General features: G+C 41.4%; 1 protein-coding gene across 2 annotated transcripts in view; it reads left to right on the top strand.

Moving 5' to 3' along the window:
• The window catches only part of nmt2 (N-myristoyltransferase 2), a 57,013-nt gene that overhangs the window by 25,299 nt on the left and 16,581 nt on the right, over positions 1-15,133 (top strand). For both annotated transcript variants that reach the window (XM_085987914.1, XM_085987913.1), the window contains exons 3-7: positions 1,993-2,137; positions 5,349-5,467; positions 7,822-7,913; positions 8,011-8,127; positions 10,203-10,373. In XM_085987914.1, coding sequence (XP_085844040.1) covers positions 1,993-2,137; positions 5,349-5,467; positions 7,822-7,913; positions 8,011-8,127; positions 10,203-10,373 — 644 coding nt within the window. The remainder of the gene's footprint in view (positions 1-1,992; positions 2,138-5,348; positions 5,468-7,821; positions 7,914-8,010; positions 8,128-10,202; positions 10,374-15,133) is intronic.

The following is a 15,133-nucleotide window of genomic DNA, read 5'->3' as shown; positions in this document are numbered from 1 at the left end:
AGTAAGGAATGTGATGGAATACTCTCCACTTGCCTGGATGAGTGCAGCTCCAACAACACACAAGAAGCTCGACACCATCCAGGACAAAGCAGCTCGCTTGATTGGCACCCCCTCTATCACTTTAAACATTCACTCCCTCCACCACTGGCGTACCGTGGCTGCAGTATGTACCACCTACAAGATGCACAGCAGCAACTCGCCAAGGCTTCTTCGGCAGCACCTCCCAAACCCGCGACCTCTTCCACCTAGGACAAGGGCAGCAGACACATGGGAACACCACCACCTCCAAATCCCCTCCAAGTCACACATCATCCTGACTTAGAAGTATATCGCCGATCCTTCATCGTCACTGGGTCAAAATCCTGGAACTCCCTACCTAACAGCACTGTGGGAGTAGCTTCACCACACGGACTGCAGCGGTTCAAGAAGGCAGTTCACCACCACCTTCTTAAGGGCAATTAGGGATGGACAATAAATGCTGGCCTTGCCAGCGACGCCTACATCCCATAAAAATGAAAAAAAATTGTAGGTCAAAATGCTTTATTAGATTTTAAATTGAATAGAGGAAGAAAGAAAGTTGGTCATTGTTAAAGTGATGCTGATTAAACCAATATAATTTGTTGTCATAAATGTTCTGAGTTCGCGCAACAACAAGGAAGCTTGTCCGCTGCCAACACACATTGGAAGATTTTGGGCACACTGTTCCGTCTGTGATAGACTTTGGATTTACATACTTATTTGATTTTCCTTTTGAAAACCTAAACTTAAATGTTTTTGAACTTACCTTTGCCCAAAACCCATTTCCTGAGTTTGGCATTGCAGTAGCCTTTGCGGAGTAAATTTACAGGAAACTTTGTGATATCCGGCACCGATGGGACCGAGCTGTTGCCGTCCCATCAAAACTGCCGGACAAACCAGCGCTAATGTTAAAACATACGGAAGCTTTTTAGCTCCGTATCTAGCAACAAACCCTGTTGCTTCTAAACAGTCGGCCATAGCTTGCAAGCGTCTCTGTAGCTAAGCAACAGCTTTAGCTAGACCTTGCAGAGCCTGACTAGTGGAAAAAAAAGCAAAGAAAAGAAAAAAAACTTACTAACCGACTCCTGAATTTTGCCGGTGGCTCGAGCATTCCGGACAGTTAACCTCCGGATAAACCAAAGTTTCCTGTACTTCTGAATCCCAAGTTCCAAAATATATAGCCACTTGCATCCCCAACATTCCCTTCTCTTCCCTGCCTCCCCAGCACAGTGTTAACTTCCCTGTGTATGGAGATCAGCTTCTGACTTATGCATATATGAGCACTATGTCTGTTATCCCTCCTTCAGTTTTATAACTTTCCACCCCTTAATCTCTTCTGAATGGAGCAAATCATGTTAAGAGTGATTTCACGGGCAACAGAGACCTCCTGACTCTGCTGAAGCGAGCATTTTTCATATGTGAGCTTATAGACAGTGGGACCAAAGTAGTTAAGCTTGACCTTTGCCTCACCTAACATCTGGATGTGCACTTTAGTGGAGGGAGGGAATAGAGAAGACTGTTGTTGGATAGCGATCAGGAATGGGAGGAAGTCTCCCTCCCCTGCCATCCGAGGGTTGCTGAGGCCAATTGTAGTATTCCATTTCTGTTCTGACGAGGACCAGTTAGTTCAGATTGAGATTTAATTTGTGACTTTCCAAATTGTTTGGCCCAGTAGAGGATTATCATTAATGGTAGTGGATCTGAATGGGATTTGGTCAAAGTGTGATTCCGTACAACTCTGTTGGTTCCATTGCTGTTTATTATTTTCATTAATTTAGATGAAGGCATTAATGGAACTATTTGTAAATTTTCAGATACCATGAAAATGTATACAGGAGTAAGATAATATAGACAAAATGAGTAGGTTGCAGGTTGATTTAGATAACTACAAGTTGCATTAATGTAGTGAAACATCCTAAGGCACGTTACTTTTTTTAAACTTCTGTTTTTTAACCTGATGTTTTTTCTCACTAGAATCCCTCTGTTCCAATGCAAAAACTACAGGACATTCAAAGAGCCATGGAATTGCTCACAGCATGCCAAGGCCCTGCCAAGAATCTGGAGGAGGCAAGTCAGCACAGATACCACTTCTGGGACACCCAACCGGTACCCAAACTTAGTACGTTTAACACATACTCTGACTGACTACAGTATATATAGGAGTCTTCTGTTGTTGTGGAGGGTGCAGTTTCAGCTCAGGAACTCTTACAGTAAAAGGAGGATTCCTAAGCAAGAATCATAGAAAAGGTCCAACATTTGGTTGGTTAAGATAAGTTATGAACAATGTAATGTTACTGGACTAGTAATCCAGAGAACAAGAGCTCAAATCCTACCATGAGAATTTGAATTCAGTTTTTAAAAAGCTGGTGTCATTAAAAGTGACTGTAAAACTGGTTTAGTAATGTCCTTTGGGGAAGAAAACCTGCCATCCTTACCCAGTTCGGCCTATATATCACTCTGGTCTCACACCAATGTGGTTGACTCTTAACTACCCTCTGAAATGGCATAGCAAGCCACTCAGTTACCACCATCTTCTCGGGGCAACTAGAGATGGGCAGCAGTGTTCCCTGTAAGGTGTGCGGCGCACTGCTCCAGGGATCCTGCGCAGCCGGCTTTTCAAAGTAAAAACCGCGCATGCGCGGTATTTTGATTGGCCCACGCAACCCCGTGAAACTTAAACCTGTTTTTGTTCAAATATGTTGATGTTCATACAGAATATTGAAACCCAGTGAGATGAGCTAATGGCAAGTTTTTAAAAAAAAGAAAGGTTTGCTTGGCAGATTTGTTTTGGCATAACTTATTTTGCTGCATCTTTTTAAAGAATTCTAGAATTACTAATAAGAACATAAGAAATAGGAGCAGGAGTAGGGAGCATCCACTATGAGCATTCTAGCAAAGCCACTTTGGACCATAAAGTTCCATATGTAAAAATAAGACTGATTCCAGGGGATATCTAGCTTGGCACTAGCTATAGACGAAACAGCATTAATTGAATAGCAATCAGTTCCAAATCTCTCTCTATCAAAAAATTTCTCCTAAATGCCAGCTTAATTTGAACTAATGCTTTAGTCCTGTTTCCAGTTGTGACCTCTCTATATTCTGCCTTTCAATCAAACCTCATCTTTCGTTATATCATCGAACCATTGACGTTTATAGCACAGAAAAGAGACCATTCAGCCTGTTGAGTCCATACCAGTTTTTTTTAAAAGAGAGGTTCAATACTAATCCCACTGCCCTGCTCTCTCCCCATATCCTTTTAAATATTTAATCCAGTGATTACTGCCTCAATCACTCCATGTTCTAACAACCCATTTAAACAACAAAATTTGTCCTAAAGTTTCTCCTCACTCTCTTAATGACAATTTTAAATTGATGATCCCTCATCACAGCCTCCCCAATCAGAGGAAATAGTCTTTCCCTATTCAATCTATCGAAACCCTTCATAATTTAAAAAACCTTTATTAAATCTCTTCTTAGTCTTCTATGCATCAGTGGAAATAGCCCCAGTATTTCAAGTCTCTCCTCATTACTATAATTTCCTGCCCCTGTAATCATCCTGGTAAATCTACATTGTAAATTCTGCACACCCTTAATGCCCTTTCTGCAATAATTTTAACTCGGCCTAAGCAAAGTTTTGTATCAGTTTATCATTACTTATTTACTCTTGTACTATATGCACCTATTTATAAACCCAAAATGCTGTCGGCCTTATTATGATTTTGTCTACACACTTGCACTTTCACGGAATTGTATATTGAACCTCAAGCTCTCTGTCTATTCACACCCTTCAATGTCATTCCATTGAGGATATATATTCATTCCTTGTTTTTCCTCCCAAAATATATTACCTCGCACTTTTCCACATTAAGTTGCTGCTGCCAACTGTCTGTCCCCATTTAGCTAACCTTTCTGTGTCCTCTTGGCCTGAATCCTGTCGTATCTCAATCTACTTTTCCTCTACTGTGCCATCTAATCTCGGGTCTACCATTGTAGCAGTATTTGGAATCCAGAAGTTTTCCCTGGTGCTTGCTTTTGTATTTCAAGTGTATCGATAGTTTTATTTGGAGGTAAAACAACAAAAACTGGTGATATTCCAACAGTTGTATGGTTGCACTAACTTGCTTGGACGTTAATGCAGCGTAATACTTTGTTTCCCTTATTAAATGCTGGTTTGTGCCCTTTGATGCCTTTTAGGGACTGGTTGATTACCATTCTTAAATTGTTTTCTCATTCCTTACACTTTAAGTGTATATTTGACTGTCACAAAGTTATTTTATAATTCTGATTTAATCTTCATGCACTGAGTTCAGAAGCACAAGTGCAATCACGTCATATCTTTTTCCATAAAGGATTATTTGTTGTTAGTGAATTCATATATCAATTTATCATGAGCTATGGAGAGCTGAACATGTAAGTGTATAATATCTATTTGCAGTTCTGCAAGAATTGTATATAGAAAGTATCCAACATCTAAATGATTTATTTCTCAAAATTATATTCCTGAGAGGAAAACTGCGGGTGGAATTTACTTTTGGCACTTCTGTAATTCGGGTAACAGGAAAGTGATGTCCGTGCACTGACTCCCTTACAACGTTTACATTGCTAAAACAGCTCCCTTATCTTGATTGCAGTATTGTAGATCCACGCAAAGAAAATCGGTCTATAATTCTAATTTTAACACTGAACAAGGTGGGGAAAGGAGGGAATGACACTTGAGTGTCACTCTCACAAACTGAACTACAGAAGCACCAAGTGTAAACACTTTATAAAAAAAAAAAACTTGCAGATACAGGTAGACTATCCTTTATCCGAAAACCTCGGGACCAGCCATGTTTCGGTTTTTGGAAAATTTCGGATTTCGGAAGGTATTTTATAAGACTGGGAAATTTGTCGTCGGGGGTGGGGGTCGGCGGGGGTCGGGGTCGGCGGGGGGGGGGGGTCGGCGGGAGTCAGGGTCGGGGGGGGGGGTCCGCGGGGGGTCGGCGGCGGGGGTCGGGGTCGTGCGCACGACTTACGCTGAACGAAAAAACCTTCGGTTTTCGGAAGTTCGGATAAAAGGTAGTCTACCTGTACTACCAAATTGAACATTAGTCTTTTAAAGTAGAATACATTTAAAAAGCCTGTTAATTGGGTTATGTATTGTGTGAAATTCAGCTATACAAATTTAATTTTATGGTTTAACAGCTTGTCTCAGAAAAATTGCCTGCTTACCTAGTCTCCATTGCACTCCATCTAAATATAGTTGATTTCTGTTAACATCTACATTAAGTAATTGGTACATTGTGTTTGCAGTGCATTTATGAAAGTGTTTTCTATTTTGGTCCCTATAGATGAAGTTGTGACAACTCATGGTTCCATTGAGCCAGATAAAGAGAATATCCGTCAAGAGCCATATTCTTTGCCTCAGGGCTTCATGTGGGATACTCTGGATATGGGCAGTTCTGAAGAGGTTTGTAGTTCAAACATGTTAAATTTGTAAAAGGTCACTGCTAGTTATGTTTTCTTTTTCTTATAACTATGATGATCATCTTAACTAAAATTCAGTTTGCATATTATTTGTACATTATCCTCTCCCCATTCCTTGTTGCAAGCTGTGAGAGCAAGACAGTGTGGGTAATGTAGCTGGGAGGGGCATGGGGCTGGATATTGTAGTGGGTTAGAATCGGAGAAGGTGTGGAACACAGACTGTTGAGATGAAAGTCCTTTCTCTCTGCTGGGAAGAATTCTGTTGAAATAAATTTGAGAATTCACAATCTATGTCCCAGAAGATATGAGCCCACTGCACAAAGATGCTAAATTGAAGAGGCCATTGGGATAATTCATGTGGGGAATTGAAATGCAACACTTGTGAAATTGTGTAGGTGAAGTTGGATCAGGATTTACCATTAAGTTTAGGAGTGTGTATTGTATAGTGGTACCTAAAGTGGCTTTGTAAATTATTTCAAGAAACAGCCATAGCCAGTATAATGGAGGATTACTGAATTACATTTGTCCTGGCTAACATTTATCCCTCAACCAACACCACTAAAACATTATCTGGTCATTAATCTCATTGCTGTTTGTGGAACCTTGCTGTACACAAATTGACTGTTGCATTTCTCTACATTACAACAGTGATTCCCTTCAAAATATTTAATTGGGTACTACATTCTAACAAAATTTACGGCAATCTGACCAATTGCACCAAATAAATCCAATTTTTGTAGATTGTTTTGACATATAATTAATTTTATAAACCTGTCCTATAAATGTGGCTGTGAAATTAACTTTATCTACACAAACTTATCACCCATATATGTTTTTTGAGTGCAGTAGTAGGAGGGTATGCTGTTGCTGATATATTTTGTCTCAAGGATTTTAATAGACAATGTTATTGGCCACATGAACAGAGAACAAATCTCCTTGTCTTAGTTATGTTGCTTGCTTATTACTCTTGATAGTACAGTTTAAGTATCTGCCCGTATTTTCCGATTGGAGGCTTCTTGTGTGCGGAGGCCTCTGATCTGGAAAGAATCTACGCCCTTACCTGAGGGCTCCAGAGGTCCAGCCATTTCCGCTCCTGGGCCTCTCCACAACGAAATGCGCAGGGCCCACCTATCCCAGGGGCACATGCGGTTTGCAAACGTCCCTGGGATCACCTGGGTCATGGGGAGCCAATGGGAGAAGGGAATCTCCCTTCATACTTTTGACAGGTAGACCTGTCAAAAGTATGAATGGAGATCACCCCCAAAAACACATCAAAACATTAAGTAATTTTTTTTTTAAATCACGTTTTTAAATTTAGTTAAAATTACATTATTAAATGAAATATTTTAAACAAAAATTAAAAAATTTAAAGTTTTTTACGGGGCTAAAAATAAAATTACTTTTTAAAAAAAAGTATTTTTTAAATTATAAATGAGTGGGGAAAAAACATTGTTTTTTACTTTTTTAAACTCTTATGCTGGTAAAAGCAGGCCTTACGCCTGCTTTTACCAGGTGTAAGATTTTTAAGGACTTCAGCGGGCGGAGGTTCTGCAGAAAGCGGAACTCTCCACCCGCAGAGGCCCTTCTCCGGGGCAGACGTCCGATCTGTCAAGAGGATTCTTGACAGATCGGAAATGCCGGTTTTCAGCGCAAGCACTTTGCATGCCTGAAACCGGCACTTGCGAGGTCCCTATGGGTGTGTGCACACCCGTAGGCATCGGAAATTACGGGCCATTATCTGCGCTATTGTGTAAATAGCAATTGAAGGAATTTGAAAGAATTCACCCTATAATGTGAGTTTCTTCCTATAGCAGGAATCGCTATTTTATGTTTGGGACAGTGAAGGGAGTTTTATCTGCACTGTGCTTGATTCTTGCATTAGTGCACAAAGTAGAAATTGTATAATTCCCAGTACTGGGATTCCTTGTTGAGTGTAGAATTCACACCAAATTTTATTTAAAAAAAATAAAAAGACCATCTGTAATATTAGTTCAAATATCAATAAGATTAATCCAGAATAAAACTGATTTGGCGCTCCCCTTTCCTTACATGACCCAGGTTAGTAAGTAGTAGTAAGCTTCACTATACCTAGCTTTTTTGCCATAAGCTCACATAATTATACATTTCAACTGCCATCATGGAAAATATTTATCCATTTATTTTTGTAAATGAAACTGGAACCTGCATCACAGTTTCTGACCAGTATTATGAAACTGTTGCATACTGAACATTTTTCACAAATTCTAAAAATTGCATATTCAGTGACTGGTATGAGGCATAAATTATTAATGTGTTCTGTTTCTGAATTGAGCTTTACCCAGCTGTTTTTGCTTGCAGCTGAAAGAGTTGTATACATTGTTAAATGAAAATTATGTGGAAGATGACGACAATATGTTTAGATTTGATTATTCGCCTCAGTTTTTACAGTGGTGAGTACACAATTCTACTTAATGCTGCCTTTTGTGACTTTTACTTTAATTTAAGATTAATTAGGATTGTTGATCTAAAAGATGCATATTCTTACAGGGCTCTTCGTCCTCCAGGCTGGTTACCACAGTGGCACTGTGGAGTTCGTGTATCATCAAACAGAAAATTAGTGGGGTTTATTAGTGCCATTCCTGCCAATGTTCGTATTTATGAAATGTAGGTTCTCATTCTATTTCATCTGTTTTGAATATCCTTTAATTGTTTCACAAGGCTGTTTTATTTTGAAAGCGTCTTTTTACTACTGAACTAAAATTTGATTGCTGTAAAACTGCCATCATTTTTTTATTATTGAATTCCTTTTTTTATTTTTCTCTAACCTTTTGAGAGATGAAGTAATGTGTTTGTTTAAAATGTTTATAATGTGTTTGTATAAGTTTAGGTTGTATGGTTAGGACCTCTTACAAGCTGGTGTTACATTATACCCTTATATACAGATTATTTCCTAACATGGCCATTTTCCACATTTTCAAATCTATGAGCGCTTGATACTGGCACTCAAGTGTCAACCTGCCGCAATTTTTATGTTGCCATTCAGCTCCTGTTGGCATTGGAGCCTGCTCAATTGTGATGTTTCTAATGCTTCCATGCGGCTTAGTGTCAGATCCTGGCCAGTGTCAGTTTGTGACAACATTCACTCAGCTGACAGAAGCTTCTGACAAGGACATGAGCTGACTTGATGGTAATGTGCTTGCAATCATTTGGGGATGGTTTCTCACTCCCAACAACATTTCCTAGCAATACAATCTCTAAACTCAGTAAATAACTACACCACCACAACATTCCTTAACCTGGGTTGGCTGCAGAGGACATGGTGGTCAAATGTAAATTATTCACCTTGCCTAAATTTCCTTTTGTCTGCATGTACCAAGGCTAGGTCTTTTATATACGTATGTGCAATAATATAAAAGGTTTGTTGAAGATGAGCATGTTGCCTTAAGCCATATTTGCAGTATGGATAGCATAGCAATAGTAACACCATTGTGGCTACAAGAAACAATGGCGTTTGCTGCTGGCCCCGAAGAAAGCTGCCCACAAAGATATTGCGATCTCTGTGGTGAGAAGTTTGGCTTTTTCGATGTTCAATTGAGATCAGCAGCCCAAGCTGCTGTGATGTCACCAAGCTATCTAAGCAGCCAATCACAATGCAGAATTCGCACAGACGGGAACCAGGAAGTAAAGAAGCTCCTTTTATTCTGACTTTTTAAAAATGTTATTGAGACCAAAACCCAAGATTGGGGCTCTCACATGAGGAAAAATTAAACCTGAAATAAATATGAACAATCTTTTTAAGAAAATAATTTTTTTTAAGGTTTCTTAAAAGTTGTACCTTTCATCATTATGGAGAAATTTGACACTCCACAAAATTTAAATTACTTTCTCAGGACCATAACCTTTATTTAGCAGTCACTACGCTGTTGAACCCAAGTTGCACCTAATCCAACAAGGTCTAACGCTTAATGGGGTATTTAACAGCGCTATTACTGCGGAAAAGCCCAAGTTTTCATCCGTTTCACTGATTGCTGGGTTGGTTGGGGGGGGGTGGGTGGGGTGGGTTGGTGGAGGGAGACCACAGCGCAGCCAGTGTCGGAGCAGCGAATGACTGACCGCAACTTCAGGATTTCTGCGTTAGGATGCGCATGTGCTAAATCCTGAAGTTGCAGTCACTTTCAAAGGGGTAATAACGGCCACCGCAAGTTCCGGGCCATTGTTATTCAAGTGCCAGTATGCTACATATAAATACATTTTAAATGATCTGCAATTGTACAGATTATGCAGGTCATTTTAATTTAGTGGAAAGAATCCACTGATTGATTGGTTGTTTAGCTTGTTAATCTGTGTAGTATCTATAAAATGGTTTTCATTGGCAATGCAGCAGTCTGGCTGGTGCTTGTTGTGAGATGTACATTGCAGTTTTCTTTGAAAGAATACATGAAATAAAATGTTCTAATTCCATATATTTGTTTAATCCTACTTTTATAGACATTTATTCATCATTAGAAAACACTTCAGTGCATTTGTTTCAAGTTGATTCAAAATAATGTCACACAGATGAAAGATAGTATTTCCACTGAGAGATATAGTCTAACCTAGTATAATACTGTATGTTGGGTCTTTTATTAGAATATTTAAGATTACAGTCGTGAAGACACTAAGAATCTTTATGGTCAGTTTCCTAATACTTATTTTTACCTCAAATGCATAATTTAATGTTCTGTCATTGTTTTTGTCAGTGAGAAGAAGATGGTAGAGATCAATTTTCTTTGTGTGCACAAGAAGCTGCGGTCGAAACGTGTTGCACCAGTTTTGATCCGTGAAATTACACGAAGGGTGAATTTGGAAGGGATCTTTCAGGCAGTGTACACAGCAGGAGTGGTTCTTCCAAAACCTGTAGCTACATGCAGGTAGCATATTATTTTTGTTCATCTAAATTGTACTTCAGAAATTAATAACTAAGTGGTTGTGTAATATGTTTGTTAGACAGAGCTGATTGTTCTTTAAACTTTTTTGTCCATATGAAAGTCACTGATTTTATTTTCAATATTTTATTTGTAAGTAATGGCTTTAACACCTTTCACATCAAAACATCTTAAAGTGATGTACTTTCTGAAGTGCAGTGATTGTTAGGTGGACAAATGCATCCATTCTTCTCCAGCAGAGTCCCACAAACAGATATGAGGTGAATGAACCAATCTACTTTCAAATATAAAGAATGATCAGTCAATCTATCTTTAAGTGATTGTAAATAACAACAGAAAATGCTGGAAAAACTCAGCAGGCCAGGCAGCATCCGTGGAAAGAGAAACAGAGTTAACGTTTCGGGTCGAAGACCCTTCGTCGGGACTGGGAAAAAAGCAGGAAATGAAACAGATTAAGAAGCAAGTTTGGGGGCTGGGAAATGGGGGAGGGGATGAAAGAACAAAAGGGAAGGTCTGGGAGGGGTGAAGAGACATTAAGAGATATTCAAGGCAAGACGAGATGGTAATAGGACAAGTAAAGAGGCAAAAGATGGCTCTAGATGAAGTGTGAAATGCGCTGGCAGAGTGAAAGACAGCTGCCATGTGGGAGAGAGAAAAAAAGGAAAAGGCACAAACCAAAAGTGTGGATAAAAAATATATAAAAATGTAATAGGGGCCGAGGTTCTGATCTGAAATTGTTGAACTCGATATTGAGTCCAGAAAGCTGTAAAGTGCCTAATCGGAAGATGAGGTGCTGTTCCTCGAGTTTACGCTGAGCTTCCGTGGAACAATGCAAGAGGCCAAGGACGGTGAGGTCTGAGTGGGAATGGGGCAGTGAATTGAAATGACAGGCGACCGGAAGCTCGGGGTCACCCTTACGGACTGAACGGAGGTGTTCCGCAAAGCGGTCACCCAATCTGTGTTTGGTCTCCCCAATGTAGAGGAGACCACATCGTGAGCAGCGAATACAGTATACTCGATCGCAAGAAGTACAAGTAAATCGCTGTTTCACCTGGAAGGGGTGTTTGGGGCCCTGGACAGTGGGAAGGGGGGAGGTATAAGGGCAGGTGTTGCAACTCCTGTGCTTGCACGGGAAGGTGCCGGGCGAAGGGGAAGGGGTGCTGGGGGTGATAGAGGAGTGGACTAGGGTGTCCTGGAGGGAGCAGTCCCTACGGAATGCTGAAAGGGGAGGAGAAGATGCGTTTGGTGGTGGGATCACGTTGGAGGTGGCGGAAATGGCGGAGGATGATCTGTTGAATGTGGAGGCTGGTGGGGTGAAAGGTGAGGACAAGGGGAACCCTATCGTGGTTCTGGGAGGGAGGGGAAGGGGTGAGGGCAGAGGTATGGGAGATAGAACGGACACGGTCGAGGGCCGTGTCAACCACAGTAGAGGGGAATCCTCGGTTGAGGAAAAAGGAAGACATGTCGGAAGCACTGGTGTGGAAGGTGGCATCGTCTGAGCAGATGCGGCGGAGACGGAGACATTCTCCCATTGGGGAGACCAAACGCAGATTGGGTGACCGCTTTGCGGAACACCTCCGTTCAGTCCGTAAGGGTGACCCCGAGCTTCCGGTCACCTGTCATTTCAATTCACTGCTCCATTCCCACTCAGACCTCACCGTACTCGGGCTCTTGTATTGTTCCACGGAAGCTCAGCGTAAGCTCGAGGAACAGCACCTCATCTTCCGATTAGGCACTTTACAGCCCTCTGGACTCAATATCGAGTTCAACAATTTCAGATCATAACCTCAGCCCCTATTATATTTTTCTATATTTTTTATCCACACTTTTGGTTTGTGCCTTTTTCTTTTTTTTTTCTCTCCCACATGGCAGCTGTCTCTCATTCTGCCAGCGCATTTCACACTTCATCTAGAGCCATCCTTTGTCTCTTTACTTGTCCTATTACCATCTCGTCTCGCCTTGGCTATCTCTTAATGTCTCTTCACCCCTCCCAGACCTTCCCTTTTGTTCTTTCATCCCCTCCCCCATTTCCCAGCCCCCAAACTTGCTTCTTAATCTGTTTCATTTCCTGCTTTTTTCCCAGTCCTGACGAAGGGTCTTCGACCTGAAACGTTGACCCTGTTTCTCTCTCCACGGATGTTGCCTGGCCTGCTGAGTTTTTCCAGTGTTTTCTGTTACTGCGGATTTCCAGTATCCACAGTATTTTGCTATCGTTTAAGTGATTGTACTCTTCTTTGACACCATAGGTTCTTTAATGTCCATCAGAACAGACAAATGGTACCTAGCTTTAATGTTTCATCTGAAAGATGGCAGCTCTGATAATGCAGCACTCTCTCAGTACTGCACTGGAGTGTTAGTCGAGATATTGGCCCTGAATTTCCGATTGGAGGCTTCCTGGGCAGATGCCTCCGATCGGAAAAAAATCTATGAACCTACCTGCTGGTTCCATAGATCCCGAGGCTTCCGATCCTGGGCCTCTCCTGTTGGAAATGCGCAGAGACCCAGGTATCCCAGGGGTGCATGCAGTTCACAAGTGCTCCAGGGATCACGTGGGCCAAGCGAACCAATCAAAGAAGGGAATCCCCCTTCATACTTTTGACAGGGCTGTAGGGGCGGAACTGTCAATAGTATGAATGGGGATCGCATTTAAAAACACACTAAAACATTAAATTTTTTGTTTATTACATAATTAAAATTAATTCAAATTCCATTTAATTAAATATTTTTAATTTAAAAAAAAATTTGAAGAAAACAATTAAGTGTTTTTACGGGGCTAAAAATAAACCGACCTTTTTGAAGAGTATTTTTAATTTATTTTATTTTACAACACTCTTAAGCTGGTAAAAGCAGGCCTTACGCCTGTTTTTACCAGCTTTTACCGCCTTTCAGCAGGCGGAAGCTGTGCTCTCCACCTGCAGAGGCACTTTTCCCGGGCAGGCGGATGATCGCATGCCTGAAACCGGCACTTGCGAGGCCCTACGCACCCGTAGGAGTCGGAAAATCCTGCCCAATGTGTACATCCCCTGATGTGGGCTTGAACAACCAACCTTCTGATCCAGATGTGACAGTGCTATCAACTGAGCTAAGCTGAAGCACAAACAACAGAAAATGCTGGAAATACACATGGTTCACTGCTGAACTTGTCTTTTTTTCCTCGCAGATGCTGATGGGTTTGCTGTGTATTTCCAGCAGTTTCTGTTTTTAATTTTAGATTTACAGCATTTGTAGTTTTTTTTTGCTTTACCAATGATTCACAAACAAGTGATTCCCATACCAGGTGTTCTATACAAAATTGATATTGTATGCATTATTCCAAATGAGTAAAATGAAACAAGTAATTTGTATTGAAGGTTAAAAAAGTGACATTGTACAAAAAAAAATCTCTTTTGCTTGTTTGATTTCAGCATTTGGCTTGCTTGTTACTAGGTTTGTGTACTTTATTTATAATGTTTATATCATATAAATGCAAGTTGTTGTTCTATGATGCCTTTCATGTAGAAAAATGTTCCAAGGCACTTCACAGAAACATAATCAGACAAAAATCAACACCAAGCCAAAGAAGGAGATATTAGGATGGGTGACTAAAAGCTTGGTCAAAGAGGTGGGTTTTAAGGAAGGTCTTAAAGGAGGAGAGGGAGCTGGAGAAGTTTAGGGAGGGCTTCCAGATCTATGTGCCTAGACGGCTGAAGACATGGCTGGTGGGGCGAAGGGAGAAAGGGATGCACAAGAGGCCAGAGTTTGAGGAACACAGTTCTCGGAGGGTTGTAGGGCTGGAGAAGGTTACAGAGATAGGGAGGGGTGAGGCCATGAATGGATTTAAACATGAGGGTGAGAATTTTAAATTTGAGGTATTGGAGGACTATCAGCCAATCAATGAATAGTCAGTGAGCACAGGGTCAGTGGGATTTGGTGTGGGATAGGATACGGACAGTTTTGGATGAGCTGAAGTTTATGGAGCGTGGAAGATGGAAGATCGACAGGAGAGCATTGGAATAGTCGAGTCTGGAGGTAACAAAGGTTTCAGCAGCAGATGGCCAGGGGTAGCGATGGGCAATGTTGCAGAGGTGGAAGCTTGTGATGCAGTGGATATGAGGTTGGAAGCTCAGTTTGGGGTCAAGTTGGATGTCACGATTGCAAACAGACCGGTTCCATCTGAGACAATGGCTGGGATGGGGAATGGAATTGGTGGCTAGGGTACGAAGTTGTGGTGGAGGCCAAAGGCTCATCGGGACAATAAAGGAGGCGTTGGAGGAGGATGCTATGGTCAATGGTATCAAAGCCTGCAGAGAGCTCAAAAATGATGAGGCAGGATAGTGCAGTCACAGAGGATGCTACTTGTGACTTTGATTAAGGTCATTTCAATGCTGTGGCAGGAACGGAAAATGAAGATCGGAGGTGACAACATGTTCAAGAATTTTGGAGAGGAAAGGGAGGTTGGAGATTCGAGAGACAGTTTGCAAAGACAGAAGGGTCGAGGGTGGGGATTTGAGGAGTGTGTGATGACTGTGGTTTTGAAAGGGAGTGGGTCACTATCTGAGGAGAGTGAAGCATTTGCAATGTCGGGGAGCATAGGGGCTAGGAAAGGATGTTGGGTGGTTAGCAGTTTAGTGGGAATGGGGTCAAGAGAGCGGGAAGTGGGTCTCGTGGACAAGATGATCTCAGAAGGCATGAGGGGAGATAGAGAAACGAGAGAAATATGCGGTCTCGGCTGCAGCAGGGGGAGCCTTTGGAGGAGGCTTGGCGGC

This window comes from Somniosus microcephalus, chromosome 5 (assembly GCF_052327205.1).
Source record: "Somniosus microcephalus isolate GS21.2 chromosome 5, FLI_Smic_1.0, whole genome shotgun sequence".
Lineage (NCBI taxonomy): Eukaryota > Metazoa > Chordata > Chondrichthyes > Squaliformes > Somniosidae > Somniosus > Somniosus microcephalus.
This window is presented reverse-complemented; position numbering and strand designations above follow the sequence as displayed.